The 23,019-nt window shown below is 41.3% G+C and overlaps 1 protein-coding gene across 1 annotated transcript in view; it reads left to right on the top strand.

Moving 5' to 3' along the window:
- Nucleotides 1-19,844, top strand: part of LOC139632097 (gap junction delta-2 protein) — a 28,653-nt gene extending 8,809 nt beyond the window's left edge. The window contains exon 2 of the mRNA XM_071496855.1: nucleotides 12,819-19,844. Within this exon, the coding sequence (XP_071352956.1) occupies nucleotides 12,819-13,668 (850 nt within the window). The 3' untranslated portion in view covers nucleotides 13,669-19,844. The remainder of the gene's footprint in view (nucleotides 1-12,818) is intronic.
- The last annotated feature ends 3,175 nt before the right edge of the window (nucleotides 19,845-23,019 follow it).

Here is a 23,019-nt window from a genome sequence, read left to right as displayed (position 1 = left end):
TGTTTTAAAACGCATCTCTTTTTTATACGTTTACACTCGGCGTAACTAAGACCTTCAGAAACACTGCTTTAAGTTTAAAAGCTCCCGGGTTGTGTTGTAGTCTGGCAAAAACTGAGACCTTTGGAAATGATGACGTAGACACCCATGGTCGCCCCCTGATTGGGTCTTATCAGCCTCGACTACCAGTGGTGAATGCAACATAGATAATGAAATACAAGCGTTACTGACCTTGTTGTCTTTGCTGGCAGCTGTTGTGAAAGTGAAATTCTGTATTTTAACTCTACAGCTGCCTTTGCTCGTTCTAAGCATTTTATGTAGCTAACAAACTGCAGAGTAGACTGTTTCCTGTTTTCACCGGCTCGTGCATGGCGTTTGTATGTGAATGGTCATGTGATATGCATTTTCAGGTATGTTATTATGGACAGATTATTTTTGATGCAGAGCGAAACGGAGGAGATGGAGATACTTTAAAAATGTAGCAGTTTGGATGTAGCTAAGGTGAGGGTACATGAATAAGTAACCTAAAGGGTACACTTAAGCAATAATAATTATCTATAACACAAGAGTGCACCACTACCAATAACACAAACTATATACACTGAATGGGTGTTACAGAAAAAATACAGACGATTCAGGTCCGATTTCATTAAAACCTTTAGGATCATCCCTTTAATTAAGGTTACAGTAGTGTTTTTGTGCATCTTTGGATCATCACAAAACTACATAAAATATGAGGAATAAAGTTAAAACAAATAGCCAACTTTTTCCTAGTTCAACCAGTGGCCGCAAGATCATCGTCTTATTTACACAACCTACTTTTATTACACATGACTAACAGCATTTCTATGTGGGAATCATCTCCATGCATCTTCTCTCTCTTTCACTCCTCCCCTCCTTACTTTATCTCACTCCAGCCCACTCTTTGAAGATGAAACAGACTCACTCCCTCCATTGATTTGTTCTCCTTGTCCTCATTCACAACTACTCCCATCACTGGCTGCATTTTCACACTTTACTGAAATCTCTAATGAACAAGGTGAGAGTGTGAGAGTCACTTAGACGGCAGAACATTCATCTCTTTGAGCATGCTTGAGTGTATGTGGGTTCATAACAACTGTTCCTCAGAGGCAGTATCAGCTTCTGCACTTTGATTGACTCGACATGAATAAAAAATCCCAAGTGCACACCAGTGACAAACCTTACACATTGCTGACACACACACCATCTCCACCAGGACCAATATACTGTAAGAAGACATCTGATTCACTGCACGCTCACACGTGTGCGCACTCACACACACACACACACAACCAGATGGTCATCCAAATATACAAACATGTGCGTAAGTGAACTTGCAGCGTGCTTGCTATATTTACTCATTACTCAGGGGCAGAAACATACACACAGACACACCCACATACTGCCAAAACTGTCACAGTCCCCGACTTTGCAGCTGATTATACAAGCAAACAGACAGAATGTGGCAATTCATTCACACCTCACGACACACACACACACACACACACACACACACACACACACACACACACACACACACACAGACACACACACACACACACACAAACACATACACACACAGACACACACACACACACACACACACACACACACACTATTCCATTCGCAGATTCTTCAATTAAGCAGTGAAGTCAAGCTGCAAGGAGTGTATTTGACCATTGGCAATATGCTACATTCACACCGCTCTCGTGGCCAATTATTAAAAAAAACTACTTGGTAGACGAGTGCTGTGATGTGAGATAGATAATTTTAGCCTTCACAACCTGTAGAATGACAGCAGCATGACTTGGCTGCTATTTACTGGAAAGTAGAGCTAGAGTGTTGGATAAGAGTGCTTTCAGACAGTAAATACTAAGTTTAGGTAAAAAACTAAGTATATGTTTTCACACGACAAACGCCACTCAGTAGCTATTTTGGAGATTTTGATTATATCACATGATTTTCCTCAGTAGATAGAAGCTGATCAGTTTTTATGAAACTGCAGATGTTCAAATTCAAGGGCCTCTTGTTTACGTCAGGCTAAAAGTTTGCAATTGAAAGTTACAGATGCTAGTTCAGCTACTGAGTGGACCGACTGCTGTTTGTCAGATCAAGACTGAACTCTGAGACTATTTTACTCCTAAAAGAAGACATACATTATTTATCTTACAAATTAAATGCTGGATTCATAACCAATAAAAAACACCTGTGCTCAGTTTATAGTGCACAATGTTCTCTTGTACTAAGCTTTACCATATATCATTGTTGCATAATTGCCTTGTCTGGCCACAGTAACAACTCTGTAGCAAAGTTTTTTTTTAAAGTGCATTTACAGTGCACTTCCTTGACAAGAGATACATTTTTTTTGCCAACTGCTGTTTCCATCATTGAGAATGAATTTGGGATCTCAAATGCATTACCTTTTATGTGTAAAGAAAATGACAATGAACAAGTACGCAGAAATGTTTGGACAGTTATCCTTGAGCTAAAAGGTGCATCAGCAGTTATACCAGGCCAGGACACAGGAGTGGTAGCTTTTATACTCTTAAATCCACTAGATGAGTAAAGTACTAGATGCAATTGCAGCTCAAAAGCAGTGAAAATTCAGTCATCCACCACAGAGACCACTGTAATTTTCCACCAATCCTAAAGCAGTTCACCTTTTCAGTATAAGTGGAAATGAATGAAGATGATGTGATGTCAGTTCAGTTTTAAAAGTTGTAAACGGAAAAAGAAGAAATTAAGATTTCAGTGTGTAAATTTATTCCAACTAAATGATTCTGATACTCACTCTGGACATGAGATGTGTTCATGTCAAAATGTAAACTGCCTTTTTCAATCATGAGTGATGTCCATTGTAACGACTGTGGCAGATGTCTTAGGTATAAGAGCATTTTTCATCGATTGGGAGTGTTGGGGATGTTCCCTCTGCAGCCATGTGCTGTCTGATTGTGTGTCATGGAGGCTCCCTGCATGTGCCAGAGCTGCTGATTTGGGTTGGGGCTTGGCACGAGAGAGCTACGGTGGGTGGGATGTTGGCATGGGTGCAGCAGCCCTAACTCGGGATTGTCCAAAACCCACTGATTTAATCCGGATTAGGGCCATCGTTTCTATCTCTCTCTCTCTTTCTCTCTCTCTCTCTCTCTCACTGTCTGTATTTCCCTCCATTGACCCCCACCCCTCCTCCCTTCCTCCTTTCCCGCCCACGTATCCACTCTCTTCCTCACTCCTGCTGTTCTTTCTCCTTCTCATGCCTCACCCCTCCATCCCGACCTTACAACCTACCGAAAAAACTGCTGGTTGGTCTGTTGCCATGGTGACTTGTATCACTTGTGAACGAGTAGATTTTTAGAACGTCTATTTTTGAAGTCTGGGCTCCTATTTAACCCTTGCCTGATCGCTTAATCTGTTGCCAAGGTAACTGCCATTGTTATTATCGACATGGGGACCCTTGCGTACACTGCACTCTTATTTCTGTTTGTGCAAATCAAAATGCCACCTTTATTTATATTGATATGTATCATTTGATTATAGTGATTAGTGTAACTACACAAAAATACATTGGACATTTGCATGTGGGTGTTCATGTGCACACATCTGTCTGTGTATGTGAGCCATGAGCTATGATGTTCTTTATCTCCAGAGTCAGTTCACATTCATCAACACACCACTTAAATACCTCTGCCTGTCAGTGTGTGTGCTTGTGTGTGTGTGTGTGTGAGAGAGAGAGAGAGAGAGAAAGTGAGAGAGAGAGAGAGAGAATGAGACAGAGAGATGGATGGATAAGTGAAAAGTATTAGAATACACTATTATTAGATTTCCATTTTAGCAGCTTACAGACCCAGGATTACACAGAGTATGCTACAGTATATCATAATAAATAGAGTACTGTCTCCAGCCAGAAGATACACTCCTCATAGTGTAATACAATGCATGAAGAACATGAACAAATAGCTGCAAACCTGTACATGCACACACTTAGAGTCAGTATCATAAGACAATATCACCCATGTAAGGCAAAAATACAATTTTGACACCTTTGAACCCCAACTAGACACTGCTTTCTTCACAAGCCAAAATGGCTGGTTCACTGGTTGGTTCAATCTGGTTCATGTCAACTCGTTCATGTCATTTTATTTTACAAGCTTATATTTTTCTTATCTAAAATCTGAAAAGTAACCTCTGATTTTAAATGTAATGGAGTAAAAAGCACAATATTTCCCACTGAAATTAAGCTGAGTTAGAAGTATAAAATAACAAAAAGGAAGTAAAGCAACCTCAAAAACTATATTCAAGTGCAGTACGTGACCTCTCCATATCTAAAATTTATGATATGATCCTGGTATTATTTGATGAATATTCATGTGAATAAGCCACACTGTTAGATAATGTCTCTGATTTACCTGAACTGAACCAAACTGAACCTGAGCGGCTCCACCTGATTGGAGATCAGCGAGGCAGCGATGAAACCATCATTACTGGTTGGTATGACAGAAATTCATCTTCATCTTCTCCAGAGAGGATGGAACTAACACCCGGCAATGTCAGACACAATCGGCTTTGTGACGCCCTGCAACAGCTGGGAGTGTGTGTGTCTCTGATTAAATTGTGTGTCTGTGCACATGTGTATGGAGAGGTAACCTTATCCTGCGTGAACTGAGAGAACTCACTCGCTGTTTCTGTGTATACAGTGCAAGTACACACTGCACATATACCTGTTTTACTGGTCTTTGTATTTGAGTGTGGCACAGAATGTCTGCATGTGTGCGTGTGCGTGCGTGTGACCATGTGTACAAATTTTTGTGTGTGTTTGGAGGTGGGTGGCCACGCAGGATAAAGGTCTGTCAGCAGGGGAGAGTGCAGCCCCCTCACTCCTTCTGTCACTGGCCTGAAGCACCGGAACGTCCCTTCTGGGTGTGTGTGTAAGTGTGTGAATGTGTGTGTGTGAGGTTGGATACAGCCTGGTGCCAGGTGACCCACTGTGAACTACTAGCTATTGATAAACCCTGGCAAAGGAACACAGAGGGAGAAATGGAGAGAGGGGGAGAGAGAGCGTGTGTTTACGACAAGTGTCTGTTCATATTTGCTGTGACCGGATTATATATCAGAGATACTGGTACGTTGTATTTGGGCTACCAACTGGCACTGTTAAGACGGGAGGTCAAAACATTAAGAGGGAAAAAAAGAAATGAGGCGGGATAAAGGTCGGAGTAAACAAAGAGATGGATGGACTGAGGTGGGATTTTCCTAAACCACCGCTAACACAGATGACAAAACATTACTCCAGATTTTCTACTGCTACACACTATTAAGTCATCGTTTTTTTTCACAACAGCCTTAATACCTAAACAACAAAATAATTTGTCATCACTGTGAAAATCACTTGAAAGTTTTGTGTCCTGTTGTTGAGACGGCAGTGTACCTGTCAAAACTCTTACACACAAAAACTATTTGCAAGAGCATTTTCAGATCTGCAGTTCTACTTGGTTAAGGAAACATGGTTAAGAAAGCTGCTAAGAGGCAGAAATTGTTGTATTTGAATACTTAAAGCAAGATATAACGGCCAATAGAAAATATCAGCCCCTTACTCATCCTCTTTGTCTAAATCCTGCCATACACGTGAACAGGTAAATAATGTGAAACCACACCCACTTGCCCGATGCTGAATAAACAAAATAAACATGCAGCCTGGACAAATAATAACCATCACAGCCAAAATACACATTTCAGCTCCTACAGATAAGGAAACTAATTTCTTTGTATGAACATAACAAAATAATGTGAGAAAATACTGTTTAAAAAGAGGAAAATGTTGGTATGAGTTTCTGTGCAGAAACAACACATCGCTTACGAAGAATACATGTCAGTGTGTCTCTCAGATCTTCCTTAAACATTGTTTAAGAAGGCATATTTTGCATTTAATCATTTTATTCCTTAAAATCATTGCTGCTACAGCTATTAGGATATGATATGATAGTTATGCTAGCTAGCTGAAACAAAGTCAGCAGCTGAACAATTATAGGCTACTTTGAGTTATTAATTTTTTTTGTCTTCGTGGCGATTTTGTCTTTTTGTATTTGTGGAGATTTTGCCTGAAAGTGAGTGTTCATCCTGCTTAATTGCCTAACATTAGCTTACATTATTGTTATTTTCAATCCCTACTTGCAGACCTAACCGTCACGTCATGTGTAACTGCAGCGAGATGTTAGCTTGGTTCCAGACCCCTGCATTTGAAGTGAAATGGCAATTCAGTTCAATCATCGGGCTAAATGCGCAGCATACACAGCAGAGCTTGTGAAACGCAAGATGCAAGATGGGAGTCTGTTCGGTGAATAGAGAGACATCGACTGAGATGCAAATTAAAGAGAGACACAAGATGGAGATGTGAGAGTAAAAACAGAGCAGCAGCAGGGATGGAAGTGTAGAAAAGGGGGGATGGGAGTGGTGCAGAGTAAAGCAGTACTGAGTAAGTGGTATTGATGGATGCTAAAGGTGAGGCTCTGGAACGGATTAGCAGGTCAGCCATAACATGGGCTTGTTTACACCACAATTCAGAGCAGCTAACAGACTCCTCAGCCCACAGAGGGAGAACTAGGAGCTGCCTTTTTTTAATTACCCAGAAAATTCATTTTAGCTTTTCTCTTAGAACCAGAAATTAAAATGTGAGACTTTGAATCTATATTTTAAAAAGGTTCCTGAGTCTATTTTCTTCATCTTTCTTCTCGGTGGCTTTAAAACAACAGCAGAGCCAGTGTTTCTTTTCTCTAAAACGGGGCCAATATGTTCTAATTTTCCTCACTAAATTATCTTCTAAATAACTTCTACACAGCTGCATAATTTAGTTTGCCTTGTGGGCATAATTTGCTGTTTTCTGTGAACTTTCTTTTTCCCGGTTATTTTTGCATAAAGTAAACCAGCTTCAAGCGGCTAAGCCACACTCTAACTGATGCTCCCCTCCTCAGAAGAAGAAAGATTCTGTGCTGTAGTTGACTTAGCTGCTAATCGGCACACTTCTCTCTCCCTCTCTCTCTCTCTCTCTCTCTCTCTCTATCTCTCCCTTCATTTTCTGCCCCTTGCCTGTTGCCGTGGTAACTAGCAGGGGGAAGTTGAGTGGAGGGGAGAATGAAGCAAGGGAAGAGAGAGGAGAGAGAAGGCTGTGTTGGGTTTCTGGGTAACCACGGCTGTTCTTCCTCTTCCCTTCTCTTCCTCCTCCCTCTTATATTTTATCTCCACTGCCACATCTTGCAATCTCTCCAAAACTCACGCGTCTTATTGATCCCAATTATTCTCTGTCCTTTGGCTCTTCTTCCTCATTATCCTCACACTTTTTTTTTTTTTTTTTACCTTTTCCTGGTTTTATTTCGTCCTCTGTTGTCTCCTTCGCCCACAATAAATTCGTGATTTTTTTTTCTTTTCTTGTCCCATCTTCGTAGTAAACATTGCTTCTCTCTCCACAAGGAACAACACACTGTGCACTTTTTGTTGGTCATGATACACCTTACAACACAAGTGTGTGTGTGTTTTCATATAGTTTGCCTCACCAACCCCCAAAACTCAACTCCAGCTATATCCATTGATCTACGTCCCAGCTCACCTCTGCTTCTGTTTTTATTCTCTGATGCCATGTAAACAGAGTTCAAGGTTTCATTAAACGAGATTGACATTTAATATCAAGGGAGATCTTCAGTAATATCAAGAGAGCCTCACTGTGCATGGCATTTCAATTTCTTTGGAAGTTGAATAATGCAGGCCACTGGGAGTAGCAACAGCATCGTGTGTGTGTGTCTGCACACATGTGCACGTATGTACATGCATATGAGGAGGTGGTTGGAGCTGGATTTCTCGCGACAGATGCAGAAAGTATGATGATTTTTTTCTCGTTACTGTACACATTTAATTCTTGACAATTCACTGCACATCCGTAATGAGAGCTTTGAATGTAACAAACGCCCCCTTGGTGCAAGATATCCACATTCAGAAAATGAGGAAGAGCAAGAGAGGAAGTCGGTGGGTCGGGGGACACACAATTACGGGAGGAGAAGAGGCGTTTTGGAATTGTGCTGGCATAATGTTTTTGCATAATCACCACCGCCTGTGTGGTAACACAGACAGCATGTTAGTCAAAGGGAACAACAAACACTGTCTGCTGGGAACAGAAGGTGTGATTGTGTTGAGATATGTGCTAATATGTCTGCCATGTGTATGTTTTTGAAGCAAATTTGCGAAGCTGCCACCAGAAAATGATTTTTTTGGCATTTTTACCAAAATAAAAGCTCAAATTTGTTATCAGTGATTTTTTTTTTAAATTTCCTCTGTTGACTGAAAAACAAAAATGTAGATTTAATGGTTTGGCAGAATCTGGTGAATGCAGCAGCTGTGTGAACCATTTCCACAAGTGTTCAGCTGTAATAATAAAGTGCATTAGATTGAAAACACCAGCAGTTCAAATGCCTCGTGTGACTGTGCGCAGGGAAGCGAGTATCTTCATAGAAAACTACAGACACAATCTGGAGATTATTCCTGATGGGGTTGGTGGGGGGGTGGGGGTTTGCAGAGAGAGAGAGCGAGAGAAGAAGAATGGCTGGAGATACCCCGGAGTACAAATGAAAGAAAAAATAAAAGAAAGATGTTCTAGAGAGAAGAGAAAAAACAGGTGGGGGATGCTGTGTGGGGTACGATAATCTAAAGCTATTTGATGGCATTAACAAAAAAAATCTAATGCAAGAATCCTCCCTTGGCCCAGCCGCAGATTACAGCAGTGGGTTGCGTGTGTAAGCTATTATATAATTCATTCTCTACGATGAGATTTTCCTTTATTGCTGATTTTCCTTACTACCCCCTTCCATCTCTCGCACTCTGTCCAGCACTGGCAGGTTTCTCTTTTAATTTAAGGAGAGGATGTCTGAGCCACACTGGATTTTTTGGTGACTTTATAATCTTTTTATCCCTGTCTGAAACTCATTCATCTTAAAGAGCAATTTGATGTCTTCTTTCAGTGCTCGGTTAATTTTAAAGCATTTTCGCTCACTGTCCGGATGGTGTTTTGTTGCATGGTTTGTGTGTCCATACAGAATATACTGAATATTGTGTGTGTGTGTGTTTGCAGACATTTAGTGCACTCCCTCACTCTGGTATTGTGAATTCTCTGCTCACTAAGCTCCTTAATGGAGTCACTACAAGGGCAAAACCATTTTCATTTTTTATTTTTTTTGTGCATTTATCTTTTTCTCCTTCGTGCCTTCCTCCCCTCCCCCCTCCGCTTACCAGCTGACCACAGGTGGGCGGATTGGCAATAAGTCTTCTATTTTTCATTTTGGAGGTCATCACTAGTGACCTGCTGTTTTGATGAGAGGTACATGTGAACTGCACGCCGGCAGACTCTGGAAAGGATTAACTCTGCCCTTCGACTCCACATCTGCGCCACACAAGACTGGCAAAGCCACTGTGCGATTGGTAGATTACCCTTCACACAGCCAAATGCCATCTAATGATTATCTGGCAACGTCTAAGTTGCAGTAGAAGGGGCCTTCCCTCTTGGATCTGCTGTCTGGTCACAAATGGGTGTCCAGACAAACAGATCTTCTTATTGAGTTTGATGTAATAAATCTATACTGCTTGTACACAAATATGACAAATATGACTCTTTCTATGAAATACCGTAGGTTGGCCCGAGGTAAAATCAAGTGACAGCTACCGTCTCTTGTTGATGTTATCTAATAAATCCAGACTTATCCTGGGGTAGAGTTGTACAGGAAAAGGAGGAATGAGGTTAAGGTGGGATTTGAAATGAAATGCAGTCTACTGAGGCTGTTATCAGGGTGGAAAATGTAGGAGAAATGTCTCTGCAAAACCGCTTATAAGTCTTATTAGTGAGACTTTAAGTGATGCTTGACATTTTTACAGGCTCAATAATTTCACCAGCAAACTATGTATTCTCCATTACTATCATTATCCAGCAGTTTTTCTTCTGAAATCATAAAAACACATCATCAAACTACAAAGTAAACCAGTGCTGCCCTATTTTAATAAGATCTGTGCATTTGAATGTGTAAAACTATAGCCACTACACTAACATGTAGTGCACTGTGTACATAGTACAGTCATTCCTGTGTGTGTCATCTGTGTCACGCTACATGGAAATTAAACAGCCATCTGTGGCAATGACCTCAGTTGCCATTTTCACAAGTTTGAAAATACCTTCATGGTACCTCCCCTTCTGCCCCTTCCATTGGGGATGAGAAGTGTTTTTTGACTCTTTTGATTGAACCAGCAAGGTATTTATAGTGCACTACATGCTGCCATGCGTATCAATGTGAACACTCAAAATAGCAATAGCAATGAGTATGGACATACGTAAATTGAGGAACAGAATAAATCTGTAACCCTTTTAGATGAATCTGTTGAACGAATGGCATCCTGTCTTTTTACACATCCATCTGTAATGAAGGACCATTGTACAAACATAACTCAACCATTGCGCGTTGAAATATTACTACCAAACCATTACATTACCTCTCAAACATGACACCATCACGTAAAATTGGTTGACTTATGGTTTACTGTGTTGTGGAGCTTTATCTCTTTAAATTTAAATGGTGTTATGCACATTGACCTTTTCTCAGGAATGAATCGTTCTTCCTGCACTTCATACTGTACTGCCTACCAACACTGCCTCCAGAGCCATTTTTATATGTCACCGTCTATTGACACACAAAACCCATAAATCCATGATAAATGTAATGAGGTCAGGTTTTGATGGGCGACTGTAATGGTGTGTACTCTGGGTCCACATGAAGTAATGACAGTGATTTATCACACCATTATTTATAGAATTATCATTAGTACAAATGGTGGTGATTAGTGAGCGTTGATTTTATGCAGAACTCAGTCTGAACTCCCTCATATCTGCGGGACTAAACTACGAGGCAGCGATCAATCAAAAGATTAACAGCGATGCTCAGGCCTGCGTATGCAGTCTGCAGCCTTGTTCCAGAGTTAGTTTAGTCGCAGTGTGAGGACAACAACATCCTCTCAGAGACTGCAAAAAAGCAAAAAGCGATCTGCAATCTGAAGTGCTCGCCTGCTCTCACATCTGAAAAATAAATGAGGGATGAATAAAGTAAGAAAAGAGCAAAGAGGAAGATGTCTGCAAGAGAGAAACAGAAACCTGTGGTCCATCTGCTGTGTGTGTCTTAACATCACGAAGCACACGAACCCACCAATTGTACCGATATGCCAAGTCAGACCATGTAAGACCATGCTTGGATAGGCCCACATAACATGCACACAGAGTGAATTGAAGTGAACCCAATTTCAGCAGGAATAATCTCTCTCTATTTCACCGCAACGCTTAAACAGGGCTAACCTCAGTCATACCTGTTGCTAGGGCAGTGAAAGGCAGAATGTTTGTGCTTTTGCGCTGCTTATAACAAAGTCATCGGCTGAGTGGTTGCTCTGTATGATTGTATGTGGGTGTTTGCATGTGAATGAATCACTGCTCCAATTTATGTGATTCTAAACTGAGGTTGCCATGCTAACTTGGATTTATGAATACACTAAAATTAGACAAAGAGTTGTCCCACCTCACCTCTCTTTACCTGTAAACACCCTCACAAAGCACACACACACACACACACACACACACACACACACACTCACACACCCTCAAACTGCGTCGTTAATGTCAAATAACAAGCTGTGAGTTATGAGCTCTGACGACACTTTGAGGCTCCACTCATACCTGTCCCTTTTTTGGATTGTTTATTCTGGCTGATAAATGGAAGTGGGAGTACAGTACTCCTCTTCTCTGGTTCTTATCAGGAGGAACAGTCTCTTAACAGTGGTCTATCATTAGTAGTTTCTCCCCTCTTTTCTCTGCCTCTGTGACGTCTCCCTCATCTCTCTCTGGTTAAAGGGTTCAAATCTCAGAATGGAAGAAAAATGTATCAGTAATATTGTCGATAATCTGATTATTAAGGCCCACTCACCACTCGCCAGAAAGTGGTTTAGTACAATTCATCGGTGCATCTTTGCTAAACAGTCAAACAGCAAACCAGAATCTTGCTAGCAATTGCAAAAAGTTAGGGAGGAGGAAGAGAAGGGCTCTGAGCCAACTAGCTGTCACAACTGTGAGTTAACATGCTTGTTAGCTTGGTCACTAATGGAACAATAACTTCAGCTGTTCAATCAAAAGATGCAGCCTATTTGTACCAGTTGTGCATGTTTTATGGAGCATGTTAATCCCTGAAAGAGGAAGTTAAATGAAACTGAATGGAGCAATAAAGTTAACATGCAATGGTAGCTTCCATTATTATGGAATCACTGATCTTGCAGCCAGCATTGTCAAGATGGCCTGCTATTGGTCACAAGCACAAATTTGTGTGCGAAAGTTCAAATTGTGCCAGTCCATAGACCCAAGTGATTCAACTGAATTGCATTTATTTCACCACAAACCTTTTCCGTTTTAAGTAATGGTGTGACCAGGCCTTTAGGCTTTTGCCTTTCAAAACTAGTAATAGTGCAGAGAGTATTTTAACACACTGACACCTTCAACATATATTCAACACATATTGTTTTTCAGTCCGCCTTTATTCTTAATTGTTTCAGAGCTGATTATACAAAATTCTAGACTAAAAATCTTCATTCCATAAATTTATATTCATCCTTCACCAGCTATCTTATCTGTTATCCATTTTTCCTGCTTTATTGCACTGTCGTCAGCACATTCATAGAACCTGGAAGGACATCAGATTACGGCAAATCTGACTGTTTTAACCTCATTTATCTCTCTGTCTCCTTAGGATCCTGCTGACAGTGGTGGTAATATTTCGCATCCTGATTGTGGCCATCGTGGGGGAGACAGTGTATGAGGATGAGCAGACCATGTTCATCTGTAACACTCTGCAGCCAGGCTGCAACCAGGCCTGCTATGACAAAGCCTTCCCCATTTCCCACATCCGCTACTGGGTCTTCCAGATCATACTGGTGTGCACACCCAGCCTCTGCTTCATCACCTATTCTGTACATCAGTCGGCCAAGCAGAAGGACCGGCGCTACTCCTTTCTCTATCCAATAATGGAGAGGGACTACGGGGGAAGGGATGGGGCGCGGAAGCTCCGCAACATCAATGGAATTCTAGTTCAGCATGGCGGCGATGGCGGTGGAGGGAAGGAAGAACCTGACTGCCTGGAGGTGAAGGAGATCCCCAACGCCCCACGAGGTCTGACTCACGGGAAGAGCTCCAAGGTTCGAAGGCAAGAAGGGATCTCCCGCTTTTACATCATTCAGGTGGTGTTCAGAAACGCATTAGAGATTGGCTTCTTGGCGGGCCAATACTTTCTTTACGGCTTCAGTGTGCCTGGGATCTTTGAGTGTGACCGCTACCCATGTCTCAAGGAGGTGGAGTGCTATGTGTCCCGGCCCACAGAAAAAACGGTTTTCCTGGTGTTCATGTTTGCGGTGAGCGGCATCTGCGTGGTGCTCAACCTGGCCGAGCTCAACCATCTGGGCTGGCGCAAGATCAAGGCCGCCATCAGGGGCGTCCAGGCCCGCAGGAAGTCTATCTGTGAGATCAGGAAGAAAGACATGGCCCATTTGTCCCAGCCACCCAACCTGGGGCGCACACAGTCCAGCGAATCAGCCTACGTCTGACTGTGAACAGAAGAGAGGAGGAGGAGTGGGATGAATGTGCAAGAGAGAATTAATTAATTATGATTTTAATTTATTGAAGATGCTGTGGAGGTCAAACCAGGTGACCTCTCCTCTGTGATGATGGAATTAAACAGAATGTAAAAAGACCAAACCTCTGGCTCTGCGACTTTGTAAGTCAAGAGAGAGCAGAGGCAGAAGAAAATTAAATAGAATAAAAGAGGACAAAATGTTCTCATCTGCAAACAGACATGATTTTTGGTCTCATGGGGAGATATTCCAACTGCCATTTTATACTTTTGTCTTTTTTAATTAATTACCTTCTCTGCCCCTCGTTTCTTTTAATGGGAGGAATTACATCCTCAAGGGGCTGGAGATGGCAGGAGCAGAAGATGAGAAGAAGAGGAGAAGAGAGAGGAGAACAGATGAGAGGATGTTTTGTGTTCTTAGGGGAAATTGGAAGATGACGGGGGTGTTTGATGCGTCCCAAGGTGATTCTCTTCTGGACTGTGTCGGCCTCAGTGAAAAAAGGAGGACAGGATAGGGGATGGGACATGAAGGATGAGCGGCAACACCATTAAAAGAGGAATGGAAGAACTGTCAAAGCCGTAACAGACTCTAGAGAGTGAATCCGAGTTTGTGAGTGAGGAAGAGTAGGAGGGAGACTTCACACTCTGGGAAAAGAGGAAACGTTTTTCTTTCGCTTCCTCCCCTTGCCGGAGACTCGAGATAGACCGAAGCCAAGGCAGACAGAGCTGCCTCTGACTAGTGTCAGCCTCACCTCTGCTGGAACATTGTCACGAGCCAAAACCAGGAGAAAAAGACTGACGATGTTTATGTTTTGTCTCTTGGCAAAAGATGATTTTAACACAAACACAGCGAGTACCATAAACATTTTTTTTCTTTCCTCTCCCCCCGTTCTCTCGCTCTCTCCAGTCCATGGTTGGCAGCTATATAGACCCCTGGGGCTCAGTAATGACCCTCGCTGCACTCTTGCTACGTAAACTTTGGAGAGGAACTAACGAACAAATGAACAAACAGCGTGTAAACGTCAGTGTCTCCTACAGCACAAACCAAACTTCTCTCTGTCTAGCATTCCAGTGTGCTGAGAGACGAAGGAGGGATGGAAAGAAAGGAGAAGGAGAGCGGGAGCTTGTGGAGGAGGGGAACAGATCACTTTATTACAACTTTAAACAAATTTTATAAAATATATCACCATGAATTATGATTTTTTTTTTTTTTGAGAAAGCGATGGTGCCATCCTTGAGTTACATAGAGTATAATATTATTTATCCATTTAGAGTATATCCAAATAGATTTATTTATCTTTGCAGGAAGGTTTGTTGGGATATCATGTTGCTGTTTTGTCAAATGTATAAACTGTCTGTCTTTTTTTCCATTTTTGTTTAGTTTAAAGCATTTCTCACCGATGGAACTGATTCATGACATGTACGGGTTGGGAAGGAACGCGTTGTGAGCTTTGTTTTGAAACGTTTTGAGGCTGTGCAGCTGATTTTTTTATTTTTTTATTTGCAGTTTTGGAAAACTTTATTACAACTATCTGCATTCAAAATGTATTAAATGCAGCTGATAAACACAACATCGAGCCTTGATTTTCTTCAAAAATCAGCTGCATGGCTTCGGTTTAAGGCCTGCGAGCCATTTGAAAAAGGCATGTTTACACAAAGCAATGTTTCTCGATAGAGCTGTGTAACCAATGAGTAGTGTCTCTCTAAGGACAGTTGTGTTTTTGAATCTCAGTGGTTTTTCATTTTGCTTTTTTTTTTTCCTGACTGGATTTCAGCATGCATGCCTTGTAAGAGAAAAGTAAAAGAATGACATGAAAGAAATAGAAAAAGATAAGATGATTGAGAGTGTTGCACTTTGAATAATGCAGACGAGTGGGAGAGTGGCAGACTGAAGGAACTCACATTGGGATAAAGGCTACGTTCATGGACACACTCAAAAAAAGGGAACTATCATGCCCTGAGCCTGTGAAACCACATATGGGACAGTTCAGTGGACTTTGTGTGGTATTGAAGAAAATTAAATTATTTAACTGACATGAGCACACACAAAGAAACAGAATTTGAGCAAATTCTTGTCCTGTTGAAGCAAGCACAAAAAAGTTTTTGTCATTGATGCAGAGACAAAGATATGAGAGTGCAGTGACGATACTGGTTATTAGCCAACTGAGGAAAAATCCACCTATTTTTTCTTACGCCTGGTCTCAACATACCGTAGCAGATCAGTGGTCTGTGCTTTAGCCAGGAAATCTCATCCACCACTGCAAACTGAATGGCCTTATGTAGCTCAATACTGCTGTTGCTTAACACTGCCACGTTTGGGGGTTTGATTCTTACAGGGGCCACTGATGCACTAATGCTACTCTCTCACACCATTTTATGATGCTTTGATTAAACATAAATATTATCCCAACAGACAGCAGCTTGTAAATGTAAAGAAAACCCTCCCTACAAAAAGATTTGTAATTTAAATTGTTGGTTTTATTCACTTTCCTTTAACTTGCCTTATCTTTTTCTACATAAGTGATTTCCTACAATTTCCCACAATGCCTTTGGACAGCTCCTAGGTCATGATACTCATGGCAAATAAAATGGTAATGTTACATCGGTGCCACCCAGGTAGAGAGGTAGCCTTTATTTGACTGAATCACATTCTCTTAACAACAAACAAACAACAAATTAATAAACATTAAATGATATTGTTCAGCAGCTAGTTGCATATATATTGTCATCAATGAAAGTGCAGTTTTTACTAAATTACTGAACATTTACAGCAGGTTTAAAATTTTCACAATCTCTCTGTCTTTTTGTATTTTTATATATATAAAAAAAAAGTGTTGTCAGAGACCATTGTGCTCTGAAAAACACTGACATGACAGTAAGTCATACTGAAAGCACCATAATCTCAGGTTAGTCAGAGCTACAGTAGGTCTTTGAGCAACACCTGATGTAGCAAAAGAAAACCCTCCTCCCCAACTCTCTTGTTTCTCCATTCACTCCCACTGACATAATCTCTGCAATTCTTACAGGTGATTATCCCCAGATTTAGACTCCTCTGAGGATCTCTATGGGGCTTTGTGGGATTGGTGCAGTCTACTGTATGCACCAGGAAGGATAAATACGCTGACAGGGCACGCCAGAATGCCTAATAATAGAGGCCGAGTCTTGGCTTCCCTCAGTTACTGAGAGCTTGTGCTTCTAGCAAAGGCTTAAACACTGACCTTGAGCTTAAAGGCCAAGCCAATGTCCTGTACTATACGCATCTCCTGTTGGAGAGTCACTGCACAGTACAGCACTGATCTAATCTCCGCAGAGCACAGGTCATTGCTGTTGTGGGAACTATTTTTAGTGAACAGTACACACACACATGCCCAACATGCATTCATTCTAGGAAAAACAACCAAATCTGAATGTTGGAGAGCAGAGTTCACATCACTCCTCTTGGATTCTGTCATTATATCTGGTTTCATTCAGGTCAGAAACACAAACACACAATGTGAGGACATAGAGGGCCATAAATGTGTCCTGGTTTTCTTTGGTTTACATTTATCCAGCGTTCATTAGTGACTCACGATTCCTGCAGCTCTACAGTGAGTGGGTACGTCACTTTCCAAAGTAAAAGCAGGCCCCAGATGTTCCGACAGTCCACTACTCTCCACTGTCTACTTTTCTATTTGTCAATGTAAAATGAATTATGCAACTTGTTTTTTGTTTTTTTTCATTTGCTTATCTTTTTTGACTTGTGGATTCATTTTTGTTGTCTGTTGCTCTTTTTGTGCAGTGACATATCAAAAAAGAAAGATGTTTTTTCTATGTAAAGGAACAAAAAGTTTTTTTTCAATGTGTAAAATCAAGGGTAGAGTGTTCAAATATAAGACTAGCAGAAAAGACATTATATTGCCTCCCTCGCCAAAGTGATATACAAAATTTCATCAATTTTCAAAGATTTCTTTTTTAACTGCATGTGTAATGGCTAGAATAAGCATGTTTCTATGTTTTCTTCAACAGAATCTTTAAAGAAAGACTTTTTTTAGTCCAAATTTATGGAGCAAAGCTATTATGTCTTGATGCAAATTGTGTATATTAATTACCCACGTCTTAAGACGGTACAGAGCCAGGCACACAATACTAACTCAGTGATGTTAAAACTACCTATTACAGTTCACCAGTCTCAGTTTCTACTCCCAAAAGATTTTGAAAACCACTACACAAGGTACATCCTCTACTTAATGAAATTTTGCACATGAACATATATCTTTATAATCTGTTGTAGAAGATGTTTTATCAGTCAGATGACCAACTGTAAAACACAGGGTACACAGGAGTATAAGTATACAGATTAAAGATGTCAGACACCAGAACATTCCAGGGTTTAGTCCCAAGCACAATGTCAAATTAACCTACACTTAACCTGCAACTTCTTAGTGTGTAAATATGATTAATTCTCTGCGAAGCTCTTCATGGACAACCTATCGGGGCACAGTACACTGAGAGCAGACTCAGGAAAGACAACAATGCTGATCTTTTACACCAATCTTTTCTAGTAAAAATGCTGTTTCTACGTTAACACTTTTATAGAAATGGTACTGCAACATGTCAGCGTGCTTTTCATTTACCATCTACCCTTGTGCTGTAAGGATCACCCAAGAAAATTGTCTTCAAAACCTGATTATTTAACTGTTGGTGCTATTGAGGCTGGACTCTACCAAAAACATGAATTCAGATACATTCCCTTGTCTCCAGCACACAACAACGACACATACCACAGGTCAGGTGTCAACGCAGATCTCCTTAAAACTCAATCTGTTACTGTTGACTGTTACTAAGAAATGGGCATGTCCACAAAAGCCTATAGCAGGTACTGATATCATTTTCATTAAACACTCTGCAAACTTAATACTGAAGTCCAGTAGCAAACAATTTGATTCCTCAGGAATACAACATATAATTGAACATTTTTATTCATTAACGCAGAGCTCACTCAACGACCACGTTACTCTTTATACTGCTGCCAGAAGGACCTTAGATTAACTTCGTAATCACATTATGTAGCCAATCCTAAGGGCTGGTTGGTGGAAGTTTTTGAAATGCCCGTCTCTTACAGGACATCCAAGGGCTTCTTATTTATTACAAACTAAAAAGCCATAGTTTAAAAAAAAAAAAAAGAAAATAATTTGAACTTGACTTGAGCACAATGTGCACTCCTGGGCCAAGATTAATCACATTAATATGTGGTCAATTAGTTGATCATTTTTTGCATTTCAATTAAAAAAAATTGACATCTTGTTCCAGATGAAAAGCTTTTTACTGTGTTTAATCGTATGAGAAAATGTAAGATATAAAGCTCCTTTTATCCAGATGTTCAGCTCCAATTTTCATTTTATTCTGAAGTCAAATGCTCCCTCCCTCCCTCCTGCCACAGCCCCATCTGATACTGGTGCTGCTGCCCCCTGGGCTGGATTATGATGACCATTTCATGGTTCAGGAAAGGACCTCTCAACCTCTCACTAATCTGTCATGATATCAGTCGTGATTACTTCATGTAATTACACTGAGTGGCAGATCCAGGCAGAGTGGAAATTAAACCACCATCCGGATTCGACCAAACAGCCCATGCATCTCTGTCTCACCAGCGCTGCAGGGGGGACATGGATGTGAGAGATAGCTTTGGTTGTTTCTCTAAAATTCAGTAAATTCCAGATTTATAGATCTGGTTCAGATCACCTTTATGTCACAACATGTATCTGTGAACTCTGTGAGGAGCTGGTTGCTGCAGAGAGTGGGCTGAAGCCTGAATGGTGGCGTGTCACAGGAGCGGGGGAGCAATGTCAAGTTTAGCCAATATTTGGCATCCTATCGTGGTGATCAATATTTAAGGGATCAGAAAGGGAATATAGTAAATAACCTTAGCCCTAGGAACTTCTGCAGTTATCTGTGACATCTGTACAGATGTAAAAAATATGGACTTAAAACAAGGAATGATGAACTACACACCTACACATGCTTACGCTTTGTAACCTTCATCTGAAAATCTGTTGTTTTACACGGCAGATTTTATGGTGTACCTGACGGACCTCCATTGAAGGTTCACTGTATATTTCTGACTGGTGTACTGTATGTAAAGACTGAATAAAACCTTGAATGTTACATCAAGCCTGAACTGGCCTCGTGCCTGCTGATTTATGACCTGTAAGTGTGTGTGTGTCCAAGCGTCTATGTGGTGTGTGTTGTTTCCTGCACAATGTGATGTGTGTGTGAAGTGGATAGATATTTGAATCACGTGGGAGTTATAGGATTTAGGAAATAAAAAAGCATTCTGTTGTGTGAAGGAGACAGAACAAAGGTGGCTACGATTCGTATTGATACAGGTCTATATATAGCAGACTGAAAACAATATTTGCAGAGAGCTGCAGCCCAGCTGGTTGGTGTAATGACATTTTGGAACCCAATAGGTGACACTGAAACCTTTCAGCAGGATTAAAACCTTTAGACCATGGCACTGATGTGAGGAGGGGAATGTGTGTGTGTGTGTGTGTGTGTGTGTGTGTGTGTGTGTGTGTGTGTGTGTGTGTGTGTGTGTGTGTCATATTTTTTCTCAAAACCCTCACATTTAATGCACTGGATGTTTGCAGCAGTGTGACTGAGCTAAAAAAATTTTGCATATGTATATATGCATCATGTTACTAAACCTTTCTGTGTTATGTTCTGTGCATGATGTGTATGTGCACCCACATGCATGTGTGTGTCCCACCCCCACCCACCTTCCTCAGCAAGGTCACATGGTGGCTGTGCTGGACTGGGATTGAAGGCTTGTTGCCACAGTGATAAGCCAGCCGGTAATATCTCTAAGCATAGCCAGGATTAATCTGCCGACAGATGGCTGGTCGCTCAGCGTCGCTTCCTGAAACACACACACACACACACACACACACACAAACATACACACACACATAGGATTCATATTCACCATCACCATTATTGTCCTTTTATCCCTTAACATGACCATCACCTCCTCTTCCGTTGGCATGCAATCACGCACACACACACCTGCGCGCGCACACACACACACACACACACACATTCAAAGAACATCATCATCTTCTTCATCATCTATAAGCATTATCATTACAGCTGCAGCCATCACAATCACCATCATTACTTCTCATCCTCATCCTCACCCGCCACTCCTCCCTCCATTATCATCATATCCATTACAACCACTATCATCTGCAACACTGCGATCATCACCTAAAACCACCCCTGTCTCATAGGGATCAATACACTGCTGCCTCTGCGTGCTGCTCCATCATTCATCAACTCAGGACCTTACTTCACAGTTCAGGGAGGCTGTGTCTGCACCTCATTCATACAAAGGCTCCTTGGTTTACCTTGGGAATTTATATAAACTTAGAGGTGAGAACACTGAAGTGTGGCTGCTTAAAGCATACCATCTGTGTTTTGTGGCAAATGTGTCGCAGAGTGAAAAGGTTGATTCATAAAGCAGGCAGGCTTCTTCTGTTTTCCTACAGGGCAGTGTAAGATGCAACAAAATGCATCAGTGCATCTTCATGCATGAGTTAACTCTGAGCTCAAACAGGTACTTCAGCTACGGTGGCTCCAAGAGCTCAATGCACTGCAACTTAAGAAAATACATACAAATAGACAAAACATAAGCAAATTCAGAAAACGTCTTCATCAATGTGCTGAAAATATTCACAACACAAGTAAATACAGAAATGTGCTGCAAGTAGCACAGACGACAACAGAAGTGCTTGTTACAGACACAAAACAGTGATGAACCCGGCTGGGACACATTTTTTGTTCAATGCTTTGTGACTGAAGTTAAAAGCATCGACCATAATTGCAGCCAGGTTCATCGCTTTTTTGTTCCCCCTTGAACACTTCTGTTGTCTTCTGTGCTACCTGCAGGGCCACCGTTCTTGATAGACAGGACATGAGACAGGATATTAAGGGATAATTTTAACCATGGGCTCCAGATCTCATCTTTCCAAATCAGGTCATTTTTGTGGAGTTGCAGGAATCAGTGGATTCACTTGACTAAATTGATCTAGTGCTTGTGGAGAGTTCAGCTTTAGTGACTTGTGACAGTTATATTTGCGCCTTTGACCAATCGAGACTGTCTTGACAGTGCAGCAGAGTGAACCGCAGAGTCCAGAATCAAGTATGATACTTTGTTGGTTGTGTTGTACTCTCAAATTTCATATAATCCTGCCAAATATGAAACAATGCAAATAGAGCTTTCCTCTTCCTATGCATTTTGACACGATGAAACTAGCTGCAACCAACGGTAGCCACCGTATGACCTGCAAGTCACCAAACTCCCAGCACCATAACTTTGTAAGAGCAAATGAAGGGAATTAGCTGTATCACTGTCAGTGACTGGGCACTTGGACAAGAATCCTTGTAAAGTGCATTAACACGCATCTTTATTAATATTCATGCGTTTGGCTTGTTTTGGTTGATTCTGCTTTACTGATGTAGCATGATTTTTATAATTGTATGTTTGATTTGTTGTCTTTGTGTGTGGACCCCTGGAAGACCAGCAACCACTGTGTGGAAGCTAATGGGGATCCAAATGAAGAAATGAAGAAGAATCTATACTTTGAAAAACTGTTATCACCATTCTTATATATTAGAACTAATTGGCTGTACATAACTAAGATGAATGAAGTGTGAGAGGCAACTGAGAGGGGTTGGTATCAAATTAGCAGCCAGCAGAGAGGTGAATCATTATGACTGAAATATTCAGAAGTATGTTCTTACACACTTAACTCCCATAACTGTTTTTGTCTCTGTGTCCTATTTAAATGAACGTGTTTTCTGTCTTTTTTTTTTCTTTAACTCAGTTGCTGCCCCTCAAAATGCCGCTGTACATGATGTGACAGGGCTGTGGGCAAAGCGGGGAAGCAAGAAAGTCATTTCCATAAACATGAGCCCATATGTGACACTGATAAAAACTGCATGAGAACGGAGGGAGGAGATGATGAGAATCAAGGAGTAAATAAAAACTGTAGGGGAAAAATGAGACGAGTCGGTTTGATGCTGAGCAGCAAGGAAGCAAGGAAGGAGAGAAAGGAGGAGCCAGGGGAAACTGTTAATGGTCAAGACAGAAGGGGGAAATGAGAGTAGAGAAGAGGGCTTGAGGATGAGAGACAAGAATGGCCTCCAGCAATGTTTAGCAGGGTGGGAGAAGATAGAAGAGAGATGGAAAGACCAATGATGAAGCCTGGAGGCGAGGGAAAGGAAAGGAGGAAGAGGAGATGCACAGTGCAAGGAAGGAGGGAAAGGAGGTCGAAGATGAGAGAAG

This window comes from Trachinotus anak, unplaced genomic scaffold (assembly GCF_046630095.1).
Source record: "Trachinotus anak isolate AG129_WGS33_773 ecotype Australia unplaced genomic scaffold, CSIRO_AGI_Tana_v1 ptg000014l, whole genome shotgun sequence".
In the NCBI taxonomy this organism is placed as follows: domain Eukaryota; kingdom Metazoa; phylum Chordata; class Actinopteri; order Carangiformes; family Carangidae; genus Trachinotus; species Trachinotus anak.
Note: the sequence above shows the minus strand (reverse complement) of the source record. Positions and strands in the feature narration are given on the sequence as shown.